Genomic DNA, 22725 nt, shown 5'->3' with positions numbered 1-22725 from the left:
TGCTTTGGTCTAGACCTCCTTACCTGTATCCATAAGGTCAATACACTCCCTTCCACCTTTCAAAACCACTGTGAAAGACAGTCCTAGTAAAAATATGGCTATGTTCTTGCACAAACCAGGATAAATTATATCCCTTAATGTGTACAAGTACCTTTTCCTTCCTTATAAATCCTTACTGTCCATTTTTCACTTACTTCTTTACTTCCATCAGTTTTTCTTCCCTGACTTTCTCTCTAAATATACCATAAGCCTGTTTTTCCTTCACTTCATATTGCAATTCCTGTTTGTATTAGACTAACCTACCTTTAATTTCTCTACAAACTGTCTGAAATTACTCTAAATATTAAATGATTGTCACATAATACGGATCAATTCTGAACCAATGTTTTTATATTATGTTTAATTTGTTATAATTATTTAAATTGCAGATGTTTTTGTTTTATTTTTGAAGATTGTAAAATTATTGTTCTTAAAATGTTTTGTGATAATTTGGAGCTTTTATCCACAGAGCTGCACTGAAAATGGGCTTCTGCCCAGTTGGACTTTCCTGATAAACAAATTTCAATAAATAAATAAAAGCCATTGCTTTCCAAGCCAAAAGCTCATATTCTACAGCATGCTTCAAAATTCCTCCATAGATGATTTTTTTTGCCACATCAACATGGCCTGCATTGCTTGCCTTTGTCAAGCACTATAAGTGCATAGGTTTTTTGGGCCATGGACAAATGCAACCCCAGGGGGGCTTTTTAAGCCAAGCCTTGCTTCCCAAGAATCAAACCCTGTACCTTGTGTCTTTGAGGCAAACACCTTAACTATTATGCCAACACTAACTCCAAAATTCTATAAACTGGATTTGAACCCTACATTACATGGCCCCTTTATCTAAGTTATTTTCTCATACATCTTGTGCCACAAAGATAGTTAGGTGGAATTCCTATATTCAGAGCCTCCTAAGGAACTATTGTTCTCAAAGGTATCCTATCATGATGCTACCCAGGAATTCGGGTTGCTTAGGATTCTGTCTTATCAGTCTGATCAGACAGACTGAATGAAAAAGGATTTAGAAGTTACGTGTTTATAAAGCTGAATCCTTTTCATCCTGTTCATCTGATACAACATCCCTCCCTCCATCCCCATCCAAATTGTCACCTTTCTGATGGGACCTGGTGGACCCACTTAAATCCCTGTCATTTTCCCTTATTTCTCCTATTCTTGGCTTTATGATATCACTGTCCAGGTCCTTAGCATATGGCTAGGAATATTGATCTTAGGGCTGAGATGGGACAGGAGCATTATGGGAGATTTTTGTTGAAGGAGCTAAAGGCAAGAAGCACTAGCAGGACAGCCACATTATATATGACAAGTGGCTCATTTCCCATCAGTCATATTAGATGGATTAGCATGAAAAGGATCCAGCATTATGATAAGTACACAAATCCATTTTTCTGACAAAATGTTGAGGACTGCAGTTAGTAAATTATGAGAAATGTTTGAGTTTTAGACTTTGCATATTTCAGAAAATGCATGCAAATACAAACTTGTTATTTTAGCAACATTCTAAGTATATACAAGAAAAATTTAAATCTGTCCCTAAGTCTGGGCCTTTGTCACATTATTTTGGCTTTGACTCTAATTCTTACTCCAAGAAGGTGATTACTGATTTTAGAATTGAGGTGATCCTCTTGCTATAATCTTAGATGGCCTGGCTTTTCAGGTTATACTTGGTATTCTGTGTGCTTATATTTTACCTTGTTTTATCTCGTATTAACTTCATGCCTTGCTATTTTATGGTATATTTTGCATTTGAAGCTTAACCAGCATAAATGTTATAAGCAGATAATAAGCCATTTGTTTCTGAAACTCTACTACTAGAAGTAGCCTCATACTGAAGTCTGCATTGATATTAAGAAGAAGCTACTTCAGATGTAATCTACTAAGGAGACTGCTTTTTGGGTTTATGTGAAGTATATTATCCTAATCCTGGAGAAAAAAAGCACATATTGTAAAAACCTTTTCTTATAATTTATTAGTACATTTATTAGTACTATCATAAAGATCTCTGAGACTTTATTTTTTACACAGAAAGCAGTCAGTTTTGGAAATGATGGATAAAAATCCATATTCTCCTTTCCGCTATATATTTATATGTTAAAATTTGTGTTCCTGGTTACCTTCTTCCAAATAACTTCCGCCCAAACTAATTAAGGTGTAAATTAGCTTTTTAGTGTTCACCTTCCACAGAGAATTCCAATCTGGTACAAATAAGTCTATTTTAATGCTTATGGAGTAAATACGTCCAGTTTCATGCTTATGCGGTAAGTTTATTTAGTAAGGCAGCTGCCTGTTGTTGTAGCAAATCATGCTTATTCATTTTATTTGTGCATGTCACACACAGCTAAATGTTTCTCTTTGAGACCATATATTGAGACCGTTTGAGAGAGTATATCTTTTCCTTTATGTGTGTTTCCGTATAAACATATGTGTAGAATGGAAATGGTTTTCTTTAAAAAACTGATCCCATCTTGAAATATTCTTTAGATACTGCAGATCACTTACATGGTTACCTTAAGCCAGCATTTTTGTCAGCTGTCTTTGTGTGTGTGTGTGTGTGTGTGTGTGTGTGTGTGTGTGTGTGTGTGTGTGTCTGTCTGTCTGTCTGTCTGTCTGCCTGTCTGTTTGAGTGATACCACACTTGTGTAGTGATGCTTAATCTGAATAAAACATGATTATTATGCCCACAGTTTACATTATTTTGCCACTTCTGTTTTCTAAACCTCTTAAATTTGCATTTCTGAAATATGGTATCCCACAATCCTGTTGGATGGGGGGTATGTTAACATTTATGTAACTTTCATGTTAATTATCTGGGCAGAGTTTAGAACAGATGAACCTGTTTAAGAGCCTTTGTCCATATTTCAGTGTCTGCAGGTTAAGAGGTGTAAGTGGGAGAAAGATGAGAGGGAGGGGCTGATGCGTCTCGGGGATAAGGAAATAATGTTACCTTCCTAATCAGCTCCAATAGGGGAGAGATCCAGAATTTAAAATTTTGTTAACCTTGAAATTAATTATCTATTTTTATATTGTTGAATGGTATACAGTTTAAATTTGTATGCTTACAGGTGCTTACAACTGTTTAAGAAATTGATGGTTTTCACTGTTTATTTACAGCACTAAATGTACCCACGGTGGTGGTGCTGCGGTAGTGTTGTTGCCTCATAGTAAGACACTGTCCGGTTTGATTCTCAGCTAGAGCATCTTCTGTGTGGAGACATGCGTGAATGGGTGTACCTTCATTGAAGGTTGTGCATCAGGCCTGACAAGCTGGTACATAAAAATCAACTGCCAATCATTAGCAGACCAGAATTCCACTGTGGTGACCCCTATCCAGGAAAAGACACAAACAAATTTACAGCACTAAATGTATCAGCTCTTTTAAAAAGGGGATAAACTCTTCTTTTATGTTAAACTGTAGTACTTTGTGCCTGGAGTCAGTAACATAGCTAAAGTGGGGTAAAAAGGGTAGCTGTATCAGGTACAAAGTGTTGGGGGGGGTGCATGATCAGCCGATCCCAATCTGAACCTGAGTGCTGTAACACTCCATGTGCTTGGTGCACTGCAGCAAGCAATTTTCTACAGTTTAAAAGTTAATAAATTTTGTATGTGTATATATATATATATATATATATATATATATATATATATATATATATATATATATATATACACACACACACACACACACACACACACACACACACACATGTATTTTTTTAATTAAGACCTGAACTCTGTAGTGCTCCATGCAGGCAGGGTATAAACTATAGTTAACTGTCTGCAACATTTGTAACAAGCAGTTTGCTACAGTTTAAAAACAAGATTTTTTAAAACAAAAACATGAGCACTGTAGCACTCAGCGCTTCAGTTTAAAAGAAGAATTTTTTTTTATATATATAAAATATGTGTTGAAGGAGGGTTTGTGGCAGGGTATGGAAATGTGACCTGAGTGGCTGGACAAGAGGGAGGGCGGCATGTCATGCACCTGGCTACGTGGTTGGTATACCAGTACATGGAATGTCCGGGGGGGGGTGTATAGCTACCTGTAATAAGCCAATCTCTTACAGTGTAGCTGAGGCGGTGGGGATGTGGCTCATAGTACTGACTCAGGGTCGTGGTTGGACCAATTATGCTTCTGCATGAAGTGTCTGAGCTACTGCTAAACTGATATTTGCTTGTTTACAGGGTATAATGGTAAAGCTAAAAAAAAAATCCAATATCGGTATGTTTCCTTGTTCTCAGCAGCTTTTATTTGAATCCGTGGTTATAGCTACTTTTGCCAAAAAATGACTTTTTTTAGATCCAGGTCATAAAATATACAAAAAATAAAAAATAAAAGAAAGATGGACCAGAGACTGATATAAGAATGGAACAGTATAGAGGGAAAGTAGTAGGCTTGGCAGGGTGAATCTGGGAGATTGGTTTTATAAAAATAAACTAATGCATAAAGAAAGTATTTACATCTTAAAATGTAACACTCTGTCCCATTAAGGACTTAATCTTGAATGTAATTAGAGGCTGCTTATTTGAATTTTAATTGATTAATTGATCTTAATAATTTTATATTTAAATGGGGGCTTACTGATGGTTTTATGTACTCTTTGAAGGCTTTGCCAAGGCGCTAAGATATATAAAACTTTGTACTTTTGCTGGCTGTTGTTTTGTGGATTGAATTTTTATTTCTTTGTGGTTGCTGAGTTTAGGAGATGACTGATGTTCTCAGCATGTAAGGCAGCAGTTTGTCTAAGGGAGATCTGTGGTAACAGATGCTTTTGGGTTCTGCAGGTTAATTAAATAACTTTAGGGGTGAATATGGGAGCTTGTAATGATAGTGGGTTGGCTAATAAAACAGAATGGGACTGAATAAGATGCAATAAGATGCTAATAAGATGGGGGTAGAAAAACATAGGGAAGGAAAGGTGGAGGGCAAATACATATGGGAAGAAGTTGCCAAAAGAGGAGAAAATGAGGGATGCAGACATGAAAGAGATCAGGGACGTCGGGAGGCATACGCACTGTACTGATTTCAGTACAATTTATTTAGAAGGGGTAGCTTTTAAAGCTTCACTTTTTCGCTTTTCTGCGATGACATCAGCAGCTCACTGCGCATGTATTTCCGCCGTTTGCAAGCGGGAGGATTCGGAGATCAAAGCAGCTTCACCTTCAAGGACTTTATTGAGAACCGAAGGTTGGATTCAAGCATGTGGATGTACGAGCGGGATGCAAGCAGTACATTTGGATGTACGAGCGGGATTCAAACATTATGTTGGATGTACAAGCGGGTCAAGGACATTAGTTAGAAGAACCAAGGGTTGGTGAGTAATATGGTGTGTGTGTGTGTGTGTGTGATGTACTGGTGATTACTCATGATGGTGTGGTAGGGAATACTCAGGCTTGAACCCTGTACCTTGTATGCAGGTGTTAAAGACCTGAATTCCCTATCCACCACCATTTTAAAAAAAATTGCAGATTTTTGCCTCATATTTGATCTGATCAGTATATGTATCTTATATGTGTTTTTTAAATATTGCAATGCTTGAAATTTGATGGTGCAGTGGTAGCAACGTAGCATTGATGCCTCACAGCTATAGGTTCTTGGGTTTGGTTCTTGGCTGGGGTGCCTTCTTTGTGTGTGTGTGGGGGGGTCTGTATCTTCTCCATGTGTTTGTGTGGGTTTGCTTTTGTGTCCTCCCATGTTATACAAAGACATGTCTGCATTATTTTTTCCTGGGCCTCTGCTGAAAATAGTTTTTTTTTGTTCCAAGTCAGACTGTCCTGATTAACAAATTGACAGACATTTAAATTTCAGACTTCAGGTTTCTGAATGCTTACTTCCTTACATATTTGATGGTGCAGTGGCAGTATTGTTGCCTCACAGCTATAGGTTTTCTGGTTTGATAATTGGCTGGGGTGCCTTCTGTGTGGAGTCTGCATCTTATCCCTGTGTTTGTGACATAGTAAAACAACTTTTTGTTCTAGCAATAAATATATACTAACACAACCTTTTTTATAGCAATTTTTTTAAGTTTATGACTATTTGAAATGTGTCCTTATTTTTGGGACTGTAATACCCTGTTATTGGCTTTGTCCAGGTTTTTTGTGCTAAGGTTGACAGCTATGGCAAGAACTGAATTCACTGAATATGTTTGAGGGCTGTATTCCCTCATTACTGGGTTTGTCCAGGTGTTTTGTGCTAAGAGGTTGACAGCTATGGTGAGAACTGAATTCATTAAATGATAGCCATTTAAGTTTCAGTCTTCCTCTCTTTCACAAAGCAGGTGATTTGGCATAGTGGTATGTTGTTCTGACTATTTTGCACAGTGACCTTGGCAGTAAAATGTATGATGGTAACACAGCATTTTATTCTAGCATCTTTCCAAGATTATACAAGCAATGTTTAATGTGTTCCTGTTTTTTGCCCTTTTGACCCACCCCGATAAATTTGGCTTTTTCCAGACTTCTTGTGCTGCGAAGTTGAGATGTAGTTGAGTATTGCGTAGATTTTACAAGGAGCTGAGAGCTGCAGGGGAAGAGAAGTTTAGTGCTGATTATGCTAAATCGGCTCACATTGCTAGTAGCACAAAATGTTGTGTACTTGCTTTTAATGCAGAAGGTTGTTGGTTCTACTCCCATAAGGGGTGAGTGCTGCTGTACTGAAAGTTAAGACACTAACTATGAGCCTGTTATCAGCTTGCCATCCATTTCCTATTGCAATATTACTAGCTTATTATTAATGTAATTTAGGCAATTTATTCCTCAGGGGCATCAGACACTTTATTTTTCGGTGAAGTCATGAAATATAAAGGTGATTGCTAGCAGCAACCTCTTCATTACTTAGATTTATTTAACGTGGAATTATTTAGATGACTTTTTTTACTACTTCAGAGATTGTGCATATTATTTACTGATAATGGTGGACTGTAAAAGTTTGACTAGACTTTTATGATGGAAATGTTCTGAATTGGGCAGTTTTGTTTCATTGTTTACTGGAAAAATGTTCAAAGCAATAGGAAGGTGTATCAAAGAGCACATGTATGTTTCATATGCAAGGGGCCTATGATTTAAAAGCAGCCCAGAATTAATTTTTATCTGCCACGGGTAAAATGTATTTTTCTTTGAATGTGGGTTTTAATGTTGTTTCAATGAATGTGAGTTTCAAGGGCAGAGAAGTTTTAATGCCAAGTTTGTTTAGCAGATGTTTAGTGTTTGTGCTGTAAAATGTAAAATAAAACTTTCAAATGAAATTCAAATCATCATAGAAGTAAATCAGTATGTACATTAGTGTTTATGGTAAATGGAGTGAAATAGCAAAGTAATGGATCATTGGAATGGCTGCAGGGGGAGGCTCCATTCGACCATGGTTTTGTGAGGGGGAAGGGCGGCAAACATAGACAGCCCCAGCTGAACTATACCTCCCAACTGTCCAGATTTTCAAAGAATGAATAGATTTTTTGCTTCTTATTTTTGGTTTGTTCCTCAATTTGTGGTTTTCTGGCAAATTATTTAGGAATTAAGTCACTAAATAATGACACACTAGTTTCAGACTTTATAACCTTCAGAAAAATGCATGCTAAAATAAGACCTGTTCTATCAACTGTCCCAGTTTATACAAGAGCAATTTTTAGTACTGTTTATATGTTCCCTCAATATATTTGGCCTTGTCCAGATTTATTGCATTAACAGGTTGAGAGGTACATGCAAATAAATTGCTTTATAGAATTAGGCGTAGCCAAACCTCAACTGTCCCTGATTTTGGCTCAAAATGTTGCTCTTCCCCTAATGATCCCTCCACAAAATAGCAATTTTGGAAGAAAACATAGAGGGTTTACTTTACTTTTATAAATAACTGTAATGATCAGAGTTATACATTACTTTTATTTCAGAAATGCATGTAGATTCTCTAATTTTGTCAGCTGCTCTAAGTTAACTGTGCTCATATTAAAATGATGTCCCTCCTTTGACAGGTTCCCAGCTGTATTGTCTGGCAATTTTATATTTTTGCATCACATTTTTGGTCCGTTTTTCATAAAATTGCAGTTTTCTGGCAAATTAGTGGCAAATTGTTAAAGACTGAAGTTAGAAAATAATGCAGACATTTCAGTTTCAGATTTCATACCTTTCAGAAAATTCGTACTGATGCAAGACCTACTACTATTCTATTACTTTTCTAAGTTTATAAGAGCAATATTTAAAAAAAATGTCCTTATTTTTGGGCCTTTGCCTCAGTTTTATTTATGAGTTTGTTGCTGTAAGAGGTTGAGAGGTTTTGTGTGTGTGTGTGTGTGTGTGTGTGTGTGTGTGTGTGTGGTAGGTAGCATACCTCTCAACTGTCCACATTTTGCAGAATGTCCAGAATTTTGCCCCATATTCTTTGTCTGCTCCTCATAAATTTTGTGATTTTCTAGAAAATCATTGAAGGCTGAAGTTGCTAAATAATGACAGACATTTGAGCTTCAGACTTCATGTCCTTTAGAAAAATTCAAACTAGCACAAATCCTGTTATTCTAGCAACTTTCTAAGTTCACAAGAACATTATTTAATATCTGTCCCTGTTTATTTTAGAATTTGTCCATATTTCTTGCACTAAGAGGTAGGTAGGGGTGTGTGTGTGAATGAAACATCCTAGTTAGTGGTAGCAGGTGGTTAGTAATTTACTCAAGCTCAAAACCTGTACCTTGGTTACAGAAAACAAAAGCATAAAGTCTCTACCCCAACTACCATGATGCATTTTTCAAAGAACTGACATTTCAGGTTAATTTTCAATTCAGGGAACCGAGTTTGAGTGAATTTATATTAGATTACTGAAGAGGCATTACAGCGAATGCCTCTTCATTGACACTAAAAGAGCGAACCGTGAATTACGAGAAAGGCCATAGCTTGGCTGGGGAGGGGGGGTAGCAGTTTGAGAGCTGTCAGTACAAATTTGAAAATCCTAGCTACACCCCTGAAAGAGATGATAAAGAGAAGAAACTAAAGCTGAAAGGGGAAGTGCTGACAGTACTGGCAAGTAAAGAAAGTAAAAACTGAACTAGAAGTGGTCAAGCAAGAGCCAACACAAGGAGAATAGGAAGGAAGTGGGCAGGGAGGGGCAGTCAGCCAAATGGGAAGGACAGAGAGTGAAAGGGACAAATGATGGAAAGGTGTGTAGAAAGAATACTGGAGGAAGTGGAAGGGATCACATATATCACAAGGCATGAGACAATGGACGCAGCAGTGACAGGGATTAAGGATAAAGAATACTGGAGGAAGTGGAAGGGATCACATATATCACAAGGCATGAGACAATGGACGCAGCAGTGACAGGGATTAAGGATAAAGAATACTGGAGGAAGTGGAAGGGATCACATATATCACAAGGAATGAGACAATGGACGCAGCAGTGACAGGGATTAAGGAGAAAGAATACTGGAGGAAGTGGAAGGGATCGCATATATCACAAGGAATGAGACAATGGACGCAGCAGTGACAGGGATTAAGGATAAAGAATACTGGAGGAAGTGGAAGGGATCGCATATATCACAAGGAATGAGACAATGGATGCAGCAGTGACAGGGATTAAGGAGAAAGAATACTGGAGGAAGTGGAAGGGATCGCATATATCACAAGGAATGAGACAATGGACATAGCAGTGACAGGGATTAAGGAGAAAGAATACTGGAGGAAGTGGAAGGGATCACATATATCACAAGAAATGAGACAATGGACGCAGCAGTGACAGGGATTAAGGATAAAGAATACTGGAGGAAGTGGAAGGGATCGCATATATCACAAGGAATAAGACAATGGACGCAGCAGTGACAGGGATTAAGGAGAAAGAATACTGGAGGAAGTGGAAGGGATCGCATATATCACAAGGAATGAGACAATGGACATAGCAGTGACAGGGATTAAGGAGAAAGAATACTGGAGGAAGTGGAAGGGATCACATATATCACAAGGAATGAGACAATGGGCGCAGCAGTGACAGGGATTAAGGATAAAGAATACTGGAGGAAGTGGAAGGGATCGCATATATCATAAGGAATGAGACAATGGATGCAGCAGTGACAGGGATTAAGGATAAAGAATACTGGAGGAAGTGGAAGGGATCACATATATCACATGGAATGAGACAATGGATGCAGCAGTGACAGGGATTAAGGATAACAGAACTAGAAAGAAGGATGTTATTAAGAGGAGCAGGATGAGTGAGGAAGAAATGAAGGAAATGATAGCTAACGGAAGGAGAGGGAATGGCATTTTGGTGACTGGAGCCTCAATCACCAAGGTGATTAAAGGTCTATGCAAAGAAGTTAGTAAAACCAAATTAAGTGAAATTGGTCTCAGGGCCGTGACTTAGCAAGATATGGAAGGAGGACATAATGATGGTCAACTTTTTTTTTTTTTTTTAATTTCTCGAAGTTTTTTGTGTTTCTAATATCATGATGGGAATGGACCCCATGTATGATTAAAGTTCATGAAATTAGTATTGTTTCAATCTTTGATGTCAGCCAAGAGTGCTCTTCGCGGCACCCACAATGTGCCCAGTAATGACTCCTTCTGCAATTCGTACAGGGTTAAATGTATTGGTAACATATCTAAATACAATTGTAGATTCTTTTTTATCAGACCCATTACTCCTAAAACCATTGGAACTGTCTGGGTATCTTTCTTCCACATTGCTCTCATTTCTGCCCGCAGATCCTGATATTTTATAACTTTTTGTCTGGTTGTGGTGATTTTAGTGATAAATGCTACTTTTGTCTTCTTTTCATGGATGACTATATCTGGTCATCTAGCATCTATCTTTTGAACTGTTGGTAATGGATGATCCCATGTGATGTAAACTTCATAATTTTCTTTGATGCTTTGCGGCTCATGTTTTCAGTGTTTTTCATCTACTTCAATACCATAATGTTTGCACAATCCCCAGTGCAGCAATCTTGCCACATTATTATGCCTTTCAATATACAGTCCTTCTGCCATTAGTTTGTCACAACCAGCAATGAGGTGTGTGATGGTTTCCAATTTGGTTTTACAAAATGTACATTTGTCTGTTTCTCCCACATGTTCAATGGACTTTGTAAACCAATGTGTATGCAGCTCACTGCGTTGGGCTGCCAATATTAACCTTTCATATCTTGTTTTGAATCCACCTCTCCTTAACAATTCCTGCATTTGTTCTGAGCGGCATGAGGTTCTTCAAGAAGTTTTCTATGCTTGCAACTACATTTATGCATTTTCCACATTTCTTGCTTTGTCATCTGGTCCTTCACCTTATATTCTTTATTTTGATATTTTTACACATTCAGTTGCTGCCTGATTTTTATCTACTTTTGGTTTGATTTCCATTCCTGCTTGACACTGATACGCTTCTGCTAGATTAAGCAGAGAAATCATCTTAGATATATTCTCCTCATGTTTCAAAACTTTCACTGCATTTGAGTCTTGTGAGGTCAGCAGATATGTGTGAAGTCCCATGATTGCAGATCTATACATGTAATCAATTTCTAGGCGGCCCATCCCTCCTTTGGAATGGGGAATATATCATCTTGGTATGCACTGATTTTTATAAATCATTTAGTGAGCATGAGGCATCCTCTTGCTTTCCTAACTAATCTATCCAATGCATTTTAGAGCAAATTGGTTTATAGATGTCAATGCTGTTGGATTAAAGTCTACTAAAGTATTCCTTGCTTAGTTTTATTCACATTTGTTCATGTTTTGTTTTGATCCTTCATCAATTCCCAAATATTTATACATTCTCTCTTACTCAGGGTTTTTTTATATCACATTCCTGTCCCAAACTGATGTTTTCCTGGTGTCACAGTTTACCTGCTTTAAAAGTCGCTTTTGCACATTTATCCAGACCAAATGACATTCTTATATCATCTGAAAAAGTTGACAACTTGCAGTTGTGCTTTCAGTTCCTCAGTTAACAAGCTATACAGTTTTAAATCATCGACAAAGAGAAGATTAGAAGTCTTTAAACTTTGTTGTTTTCTAGGAGCCAAATTATAGCCATGGCCTAAGCTATTTAGTAGACGGCATAATGGGTTAAAGGCAAGGCAGAATAACAGTGGTGACAGAGAGTCACCCTGGAATATCCCCCTTTGAATTTTTATTCCTGGGATAATAATTTATCCTTTATCATGGCTTAATTGCAAAGTGGTCTGCCACTGTTTCATGGTCTCTGTAAAGTAGTTGATCAGTATAGGGTGCATCTTATACATTTTTAAGCACTCTTTTATCCATGAATGTCAGATACTATCAAATTCTTTTTTGTAGTCAATCCATGCCATATGTAAATTCTTCCCCTTTTTACAATTCTCCACTCTGACTTTATTTAACAACAAATGATCCTTTTTTCCATATGTCTTTTTTTTATTGCCTATTTGTTCTACTGCCATAACTGAGTTTTCTTCTAAATGACTATAAACTCTGTCGGCATCAATTCCCATGTATAATTCATACATCATCAGAAGGCAACTTATTGGCCTATAATTTTTAGGGTAGCTTGCAGGTTCACTCTTAAGTAGGAATATTGTTTTTCCTGTTGTTAGCCAGGATGGTGTCCACTCAGGGTGTGCATATAAATAGTTCTTACTCATGGCTGAATCTTCATGCAAAGATGTTAATACTTTTAGCCAAAAGTTAGATATTGCATCTGGGCCTGGTGTTTTCCAATTAGAGGCTTTTCTTAACTTTGTTTCAATCTGTCTGGCTGTTACATCATCCCATTTCATATCCTGTACCTTTAAACTTCTTATTCTTTCTTTTACTTCTTCTATTCAATTAGCATCATTGTTATGTTCCACAGGATCTTCATAGTTACTTTTTTGGCAGTCCTTCAATTCCTTTTATCTTGTTTCCCAATTCTCTATAAAACATTTTTTGGTCATCAATAAATTGCTTATTTTGTACTTTTCCTTTATATTTTTCTATGTATCTTCTTAGTTTTTCGTCCTGTGCTGAGATTTTTAGTTTAATGCGATAGTGCATGATAGATCCTGATCTGTTCTAATACTGCGTATTGCTTTTATCAAATCTATGTTTCTTAGTATTTTTGTTTATCTGTTCCCTCTTCTATATTCCTCTAACAGTGACACTTCTTGTCTTAATTGCTTTATAATTTTCTCTATTCGATACTTCCATTATGGTATTCGATTTTTCCCCTTACTTTCCCTCAATCCCCTGTGTTCTTGTGGTAGAACTTTATCAGTTATTAATTTAGCTGCACAGTAATATTCCTGTTTACTTCTGTTATATTGCATGGATCTCTATGGATAGTCCTCATTACTGTGATCATTTGTTTTATCAAACTTCTGACTTTTTGGGTTTTATTGACCTTCTGCAGTCTATTTCTTTTGTTGATCTTAATATGTCTATGTCTATTAAATCAAACAACTCTTCTCTTAACTCATTTTTTTCTAAACTTGAGGGCACATTTTTTGTTTCCCATTTCCTGCGGGCAGTCTATAGAATGTATGTTCTAGAGCATGTTCCTGTGGCACCTTCTCTTCAATTTCATCCTGTACCATCTGTTGCTCTGTCATATGGGAATACACTGGCCTATCACTCCTCAACATTGACTGCTTCAGGGTTTTCACAGATTCCTGTTCTTTCCCTTGCTGTCCAGCTTCAAGTGAGTGGTTATACTGGTTTCCTGTGGAAGGCTCCAAAATATCTTCATATGGCACCTGACCAATGGTGGTCAACTATGTGAATGAGTGGGTGCAGGTTGAGGTGCATATTGTCCCCATTGAACTGCCAAATGAGACAGTAGAGGTAGGGAGGTAGCAGAGGCATCCCATGATAAGGTGTTGGAAGTAGGTTTTTCAGAAATGTTATGCATGCCAGCAGCCAGATGACTGCATATGGTAGTGAACCAGGAGTATCGGCTTGGAAATGATAAGAAGATGGGGTATGAACTTGCAGAGAGACGTTTATATGAAGGACGGCCTCCATATTATGCCAGAAGGCTCAGAACTGGGTTACAGAGCTACATCTCAATGACTGGGCCTTTAATCTAAGGAGGAAAAGAGGAGGGCATGTCACACATCAGTAGCAGGTACTTGGTAGAAAGAAGAAAACATATAACACAGAATAGCAGGCAAACAAACAAGAGTGACTCTGAGCGTAACTGAGTTGTCTTACTCTGCAATGCAAGTTGTTTGGAACAGAAGATTGGGGTGAAAGATGCAGCAATGAGAGAGGGGAGGGGTGGCATTGCCAGCATCAAAGAAACATGGTCCAAGGACAAGAAAGTTGGAATATGGAGGTAACTTGGTGAGGGTTGTTCAGAAATGACAGCGAAGGGTGGGATGGCGGGGGAGTTGTCATACATACATAATGATAGAGCAACAAATGCAAAATCACACAGGAGAAAGAAAAGGAGCATTTGAAGGGAGCAGGAGAGAGGACAGAGTCAGAATCCAGGGTAAATGCACTGGCGATTAAAATATAGGAAAGGTGAAAAGCTGATAGATTGATACAGTACAGTATATCAGCCCCAAAGACATCAGAGGAGGAAGATGAGTGCATGAAGGTGAGAATAACTGAGTAAGGCAGCTGGACGAGAGTCTTTGTTATGGGAGATCTGAATCTTCCAGCAGCAACCTAGGAGATGTCAGTTTCCACGGTAGTGAAGGAACAGAAGCTGACAGATTTGGACTATGAGGGATTCAGCCAGAAAGGACAGAATTCTGGATGCGGTTCTAACCCAGATGGAGAACGACAAGGATATCCAGAAGAAGGCTCTGTAACTAACAGCAATCATGGCACTGTATAGTTCTGAGTGGGAGGAAAAGGTAAGAATGCAAAAACAAAGATGATTGTGGGAGATTTTATAAACTAGTAGAAAGAGTCAAAGATGAGTTAGGAGCCTGGGTAAAAACTGATGTAGTAAATATCATTTGGGAATGGGTCATAGATGTAGTACTCAGGGTTATGGACAAGGCTTTGAGAAAGAGAAAAAAAAGCAGAAAGAGGAAAGGCCAACATGGCTACACAGGAATGTGAGAGTAGAAATTAGTACAAAAGACAGGGTCTGCTCGAGGTGAAAGAAATTGAATGGTGACATGGGCAAAGCATAATGAAAGGAGACAAGCAGAAGGCCAACAGAAGAGATGAGTGAAGTAAAGAATAAGCTGTAGGCCTTGGAAGAAATGGCAAATAGAGAGAAACAAAGATTTCTTTGGTTATATTGGAAAGACAGAAGGGAGGGACACACTTGTTCAGGCTGAGCAAATATTAGAAACAGTTTACGGCCCAAAGGAAAAAACAGAGATATTAAATGAATACTTCAGTCTTCAGAAAAAAAAGACAAGAGGAAGGCACCATTATGGATAGATTTAGAGGAGGATGAGAAAAAAATGACAAGGTGGACTGTTCCACAAGTCCACAGGAATCTGGATAGTGTGCTAGCAAATCTTTAGGCTAGTATTTTTAACAGATCACTGACCACTTCAAAAATGCCTGAGGAATAAATGACAACAATTGTGGTACCTTTGTACACGGTGGACAGTAGGATGACCCAGGAAACTACAGGCCTGTTAGCCTAACAACAATGATGAGAATAAGGCTGATTGCTGCCCCAGAGGACAACAGTTTTCAGTACAAAACAGTTATGGGTCTATTGCCAGAATGACCTCTTAGAAAATGAGTTTGTTTAATGACTGGGTCATAGGAAGTTCAGCTTTATTTAGTGCTTATATCCAAGCATTCTACAAATGAAGTAACTGAACAATAATACCACAATGAATACATACATATATGTATATATATATATATATATATATATATATATATATATATATATGCAGAGAGAGTGAGAGAGAAAGAGAATGATAATAAAAAGAACAACAAAAATAGATAAAACGACTCCATGGGTACATACAAAATATGATAAATCTGTAATTCATAAACAAGAGAAGAAAGACTCATAGGATCAAAATAAGAGGAATCATTGCAGATCAACTCTAAGGTCAATTATAGGAAGTATAACGTTTTCAAAATTGTACCCACTCAGTGATATAGATGGAGGTCATATCTCTGAACCTCTTAGTTCAAGAAATCTGAACAGAGCCAAAAATAATGTGGGGTGGGGCAAAGGCCCCAAAATAGGGATAGATTTTAAATAGTGGTCTTAGAAAGTAGCTACAATAACAAATGTTGCATTTGCATGCATTTCTGAAGTTTATGATGTCTGAAACTCAAATGTACGCCATTATTTAGTGATTTCAATCTTCACTGATTTGCCAGAAAATCACAAATGTTATGAGGAACTGATTAAAAGATGAAGCAAAATTTTGGACATTCTGCAAAAATTTGGATGGCTGTGAGGAACAACATGGATTAGCTAATTTTGTAACTCAAAAAATTGCAGCACTTGACAAGATAGAACCAGTAAATGTGATCTGCCTTGATTTCAATAAGACCTTTCTCTCAGCCAAGAACACAAGTCCAATATGTATGGTTATGTGAATAACACACAGAGGGTTGTGTCTTGAGAGGCATCAGGAATAGGAAAAGTTACTAGTAGAATCCCACAAGGATAGCCCCATTTCCACTACTCTTCCTGTTTTAATTTCAGGCATGTCTGAGGGAAGAGCTTTCAAAACCAACCTCTTTGATGATAACACAAGGATGAGAAAAGAGGTTAATAAAGGATCTGAAAAAGCTGACCAAATGTACTAAGAGTTATCAATTAAAGTTCAGTGTCACCTCCACCACAGAAATCTGGGTGTGAGGTGTCATCTGGTAGAATAGAACTGATGGTGATAAAGTAGGAAAAAGAGCTAGGGGAACAAGTGACCCACAACTGGCCACCAAGAGCAGAGTAAGAGGGACAACAGAATGCCTGGGTACAACCTCAGGAAAACATTCTCTGCTAACAGTGAGGTAAGATGTTTACTATTCTAGGTCATCATCAGGTCACAGCTTCAGTACTATGTGCAGTTTTGGTAGCCATACAAGGACAGAGAAATTAACCTGGATGACAAAGTCCTAAGAATGTCACCATAATGCTGCATATGGCAGTGGTGGAAGAATCTGACATTAGAGACTAGAGCAGCTACTGTCACTGAATAATGGGATTAGAGACAAGATATAGCTGTATAAGATCATGTTAGGGAAATTGTGTATTGTTTAGATCTGCTAAAATACTTCTTCAGAGAGAGGTTAGGAGTGTCTAAGAATGGACTACCAGAATGGGAGACAAACAGGGAATCCACAAGAGTTTCAAGAGAACATGGAAAAGCTGGTGAGGAGAGGGATAGAATGGCAATGGAATGTTAATTGACCTTAAAGAGGTAGGCTAGATATGCTTAGGTCTTCTTCTACAGGCAAGCTAATATAATATAATATAATATAATATAATATAATATAATATAACAATATAATATAATATAATATAATATATAACTATTCTTGTAGTGCTTATCAGATTTTAACTCATTTAAGTCTATACTGTTCGTATGTGAGATTGTACTTTCTTTAATTTTTAACTTTTTTTGTAAAATACCCTCATCACATCCATCTCAAAATTTTTTTTTATATAATACAAATAATTGTTCAAGAGGGAGTAAGTACTTCTAGTATTAAATTCACCCCTTGGGAGTTGGGGGTGTGTTACCATCAAAACTTTGTAGTTTAATTTCCTTACATACTTCTTAAAAGTCAATGATGTTTCCTACTAAATAGTTAAAAATGTTATATTCACCCAAACTGTAATGTATATCATTGTGCTTTAAAATGTTGCTGATAGTATGACAAAAACATAATATTCTCTTGAACTTGCAGAAGGCAGTATGCTTGTTTTAGTATAAGTGTATAGAGTAGCGCGTAGTTTATTATTAGTTAACTAGGGTTAAAAAAAAAATAACAATGGGATCAATTATTTTGATGTGTTAATTGACATAGTTGGTATAAAAAGTATAAAAGGCTGGGTTTAAAAAAAAAATGATGATGTGAAACTGATGGGATGTAGATGAGCAACAAACATTTTTTTTGTGGGATAAAAGTGGTCATTCAGCTACCTCTAGGCTATTTATTTCGACCAGTGGATGTGTGGTGACATTTGAAAAGTTTTAAACTACTACTATTTTTTTGGGCTTGCTTCAGTGCTTTTTGTTTTATTTATTCTTGTAGTGCACAGGTGTGCAGGGGCTTATTTGAGTGAGCTCCACCAAGGAATGTTCACATTCATCTTAGTAACTCGAGTATGCAGAAGTGCACACTGACTCTGGTTTGATGTAACAGAGTGTTTGACTGCCATTGTCTGCCAATAGGGACACATGCTAACAACATCAAAAACATTTGTAACCTTACCAGATAATGAGCACTGTTCTCAGCTTTTGCCTGCCCCTTCTTGGAATCCTGTGATGCCAGTGGATATGGGAGTGAATGAGTCAATTTGGGAATGGGGTTGATGGCCACATAGGAATTTGAGAAATAGATAAAATAATCTCACTGTGTGTTGAAATAGATAATAGAAGAACTGAAAGTTTCACCATATACAGTACTTAGCTTTTTCACTGCTCAAAGTCTTCGTTCTCAGTTTTTACATTTTTGAGATACTGTGAATCCGAATTTTGCAGGACCCCATTTAGTTCAAGTCATTTTATTAATCCACCATTTTTTGTTGCAAGCATGCCATAAACCACTTAGTAGATAATACTTTTTATACCATGGTTACTGTTACAGGGTGATTTGGGTCCTCCTGGAATACAAGGACCACCTGGACCTCCTGGACAACGAGGGTATTGGGTAAATATGATGTATTCATTTGCACAAGTTGTTCAATTTATAGTTTTATATATTTTTTTACTGCCGGGGCAGAATCATCTGAAAAAGAAAGTGTATGCAGATGTTATGTGGAGAAGGCAGTATGCAGTTGTTTCCCTGGTTGTGCAGGCCACTGCTGTTCATAGTATTGGGACCCATGTACTCCAGTGCCACTAATCATAATTTACTTTATTAACATCTTTCATAACAATTCACTCCAGCTTAGAGGATGTGATATATTTATTTTTGTTTGTTAACTGAGTTTGTGGGTTGATTCTTATGGACCATTTCTATCCACAACCCAGACATACTGTTATATGTACAATCATGAGTAAATAGTGAGTAATTACACAGTATGTGGAATTTAGGTAATACAATACAGTTTTGTTTTTTGTAATCAATTTACATAAACAGCATGTTTATTTTATATAATACAATGTGAAATGTGTAGAATAATTTGTTAAATTATGACAATATGTAGTGTATAGCACAATATGATATATTATCTCACATGTATATAAAATGCATCAGGGTATAAGTAGTCTGTACACTTGTGTTAATTCATGTTGTAGTCTAAGTTGTTGCTGCTTATAGTTTTGTAACCCACCCCTTAATACAATTAGTAGCTAACAGCAGTATCCATTTTTACTTTAAGATCCATATATTATGTTCATGGATTGTTTTCATGATATATATTTAATTGTAATAACCATATGTTCTCATATTCACAATACAGCCCATGTTTAATTTTATATTTGTGTGTTGCATTTGCTAACCAGATTTCAAAAATGATAGCTTTATTCAGTCTGCTTATCATGCTGTTGACAACCATGAAAATCTGTTTTGTGTGGCTAAACAATTGTTTTTTTCTTGACATACTGAAATTGAAGTTGACTCTGATAAATTAAAACTCAAAATCAAGTCATTAATTAGAACGTAACTTGTCATGTTTCTAATCTGAGTCTGTATGCTTAAAATATGATTATATGTTTGTATTTAAAAAATAACTTTTTTATCCTTTTTACCATTCTTTTTAATTATATTTGTTTCTTAGGGTTTACCAGGACCGATGGGCATTCCAGGACCAAAGGTAAAATAAATACCAAGGCAACAAAATGTGTCAATGATTTGATAGTGAACTGCAAAAAAATGAATAAAGTTCTGTAATAACATAATAAATGCGTAGATTAGTAACAATAATACAGTTCAATATGGGACAAAAACTGCAAAGAATATCCAGAAAGAAATGAAAAAGCAGTATTTCTGATACAGATGCCCACACTGCACTTCCTACTTGATATAAAAAGTATTGGTCAGAAAGATTTCTTATCTTATGCGTTACATACTTTTATTGTAGTGCAATACAATTATGTGAGAACAATAGCTACATTCTCAGTAAAGCACTGAATTAGTATGAGAAAACCCAATATGCATTTTAAACAATGCTAAAACCTAAATTCATTCAGAAATAAATGAGATAACAATATAATTTGCACAATTTTGACTTTATCGATTTAATGAAATATAGTTTTCAGACTTTGTTAAAGAGTATTAATGCATATTGAATGACATTTTCTTGTAGTATCTGTTTTTGTATCATTCATGTGTTTATATTTCTGTTTGCATTTTGGTCATTCCTCTTAATTACATGTGCTTCAAATAGTCTGACTGGTAGAAACTGATCTTGTATGTTTTGTGGGTACAGTCAGATGACTATCTGCTTAGACTTAACTAGACAGACATTTTACGGGAGACTAGAACAAGTCTGAAATTGCTGTGTATTTAAAAATTCAGTGTATGTGTATGTGTGTGTGTATATATATATATATATATATATATATATATATATATATATATATATATATATATATATATATATATATATATATATCACATACAGAGCTTCAACAGATCCTATTCTGTCAGACCTGTCACACATTTGTAAGTCCATTCCAGGACCAAAGGCAAATAAATACCAAGGCAATAAAATGTGTAAATGGTTTGTTAGTGAACTGCAAAAAATGAATAAAGTTCAGTAGTAACATACTAAATGCATAGATTAATAACAATGCTGCAACATATGTAGAGCTTCATTCTGTCAGACCTGTAACACATTTGTAAGTCCAATGGTATCATTCAAACCTACTCAAGAGATTTCAATCTGTTTTGCAAAATTAAAAAAAAAACCTGCTGAAGGGATAGGTATGTATCACAGACAATATTACTTCTATGGAACCACCTTCCACTCCACATAAAGCAAAGTATTTCTGTAACTCTATTCAAATGTAATTTGAAAGAATGTCAAGGAAACTGCAAATTTGCTCCTGGTTTAGTACCCCTGTCCCTCACAGATAGGAGAAACATAAATGTCTCAACATATCCCTGTTCTGCCTGTCTCTGGATTATTCATACACAAAATATAAGGGGTAGAGACTACCACAGGAATGTAATACTAGGCTTTGTAAGATCTTCACAGATCAATAGCCTAGTAAATATTTATTAATCTATAGACTGTATGTGGGACCAGACTAAATGCAGAAGGACAATAATCAATGAATATGTGTATTACCTATAAATATAATTTGTAAAGGAGTAATGTGCTAAGCAAAATTGCAATTATTTCAGGTATGTATGTGTAGTTCATGGTTGAAGGTCATAGAAGCATAGGATTTTATGTATGAGAAAGGTCAAATACTTTTTTGATGCCCACTGAAGGCTTAGACGTTCCTATGGTTTTGAAGGGGGTTCACTGTAAGAGAAGTCAAGATCCTGTGCATTAAGATATTGTAATTATTAACAAATACACCACTCTAAATGCACCAGCATTGAAACATATATTTACCACTGTTAACCACATGGCTGAGGTTTGTGAACTTACTAATGCAATAAAATGGATATTTTGGTATTGTTCAGGTTGGAATTTTAATTACTGTTGATTTAAATATGTATAAAAGTATTTTTGATGTTTTGCAGGGTATAATGGGTCGATCAAATGAGGGAGAAGAAGGAGTAAAGGTATGGCACAGAATCGATTTTCCCATTTGTTTAATTATCATAACTTAATAATAGTGACTGGAGATGGTAAATAAAAGCCATCTTGTATGGAAACCAAAGTGAAATATTTTACGTAATGACATTTATAATAATATTGCTTAGCTTATGAAATCTTATATAAAGTCTACATTCTGTTTACGTTATCCTTAGACTTACACTTGATGTGAAAGTGTATCCTTGACAGATGCTTTACTTAGTGACATTTTAATAGCAATTGTTTTCCACTACTGAACCATCATCTAAATCCAACATTCAGGAGTTCTTGTCTGTATTCTGCCTTTTGTGTGTTGCATAACTCTATTTTCATGCCTTAGCCACTGTGATACATTTACTTTAGAGCCCTTATAAATATTTCACCAACTTTCAATGACATCATAACATGTATACAACATGGTGTGATAGGACACTGACCTGTATGAGATTTAGGTATCCATGCAACTTTTTTAGTCATATAATGGTAGAATTACAAAACCCTTATTTAGGTAAATATGTTGAGTTTCATCTTCAAATAAGGAGCTGTATGCAACAGGATTATAAAAGCTACTTGATCCAAAATTTCAAAGTAGAGGCATTTTTCTTCTAATCTTATATAAACACAGGCTTCCTAACATCTCAGGGAAAAAGCCTGCTATGTTTCAATAATTTGTCAATTTGATCACAGATAATGAATAATATGCTACTTTTCCTGGTGAATAAGTATTGGAAAACAAGCAGAAAAACTATGCCTTTAACTAGATAAATATTTATACTAGTATCAAAAGAGCTGTTTTGTACAAATTGTATACATATGGACTGTGATTTCTGAACAAGTGCAGTGCAGCTGTTATTGACTGAAAAGTTTATGAAATAAAA

General features: G+C 36.3%; 1 protein-coding gene across 2 annotated transcripts in view; it reads left to right on the top strand.

Moving 5' to 3' along the window:
* LOC122800784 (collagen alpha-3(IV) chain-like) overlaps positions 1–22725 on the top strand; it is a 1680215-nt gene that overhangs the window by 370726 nt on the left and 1286764 nt on the right. For both annotated transcript variants that reach the window (XM_044070045.1, XM_044070046.1), the window contains exons 10-12: positions 18739–18801; positions 19874–19909; positions 21793–21834. In XM_044070045.1, coding sequence (XP_043925980.1) covers positions 18739–18801; positions 19874–19909; positions 21793–21834 — 141 coding nt within the window. The remainder of the gene's footprint in view (positions 1–18738; positions 18802–19873; positions 19910–21792; positions 21835–22725) is intronic.

This window comes from Protopterus annectens, chromosome 4.part1 (genome assembly GCF_019279795.1).
Source record: "Protopterus annectens isolate FY-2018-M chromosome 4.part1, PAN1.0, whole genome shotgun sequence".
NCBI lineage: Eukaryota > Metazoa > Chordata > Ceratodontiformes > Protopteridae > Protopterus > Protopterus annectens.
This window is presented reverse-complemented; position numbering and strand designations above follow the sequence as displayed.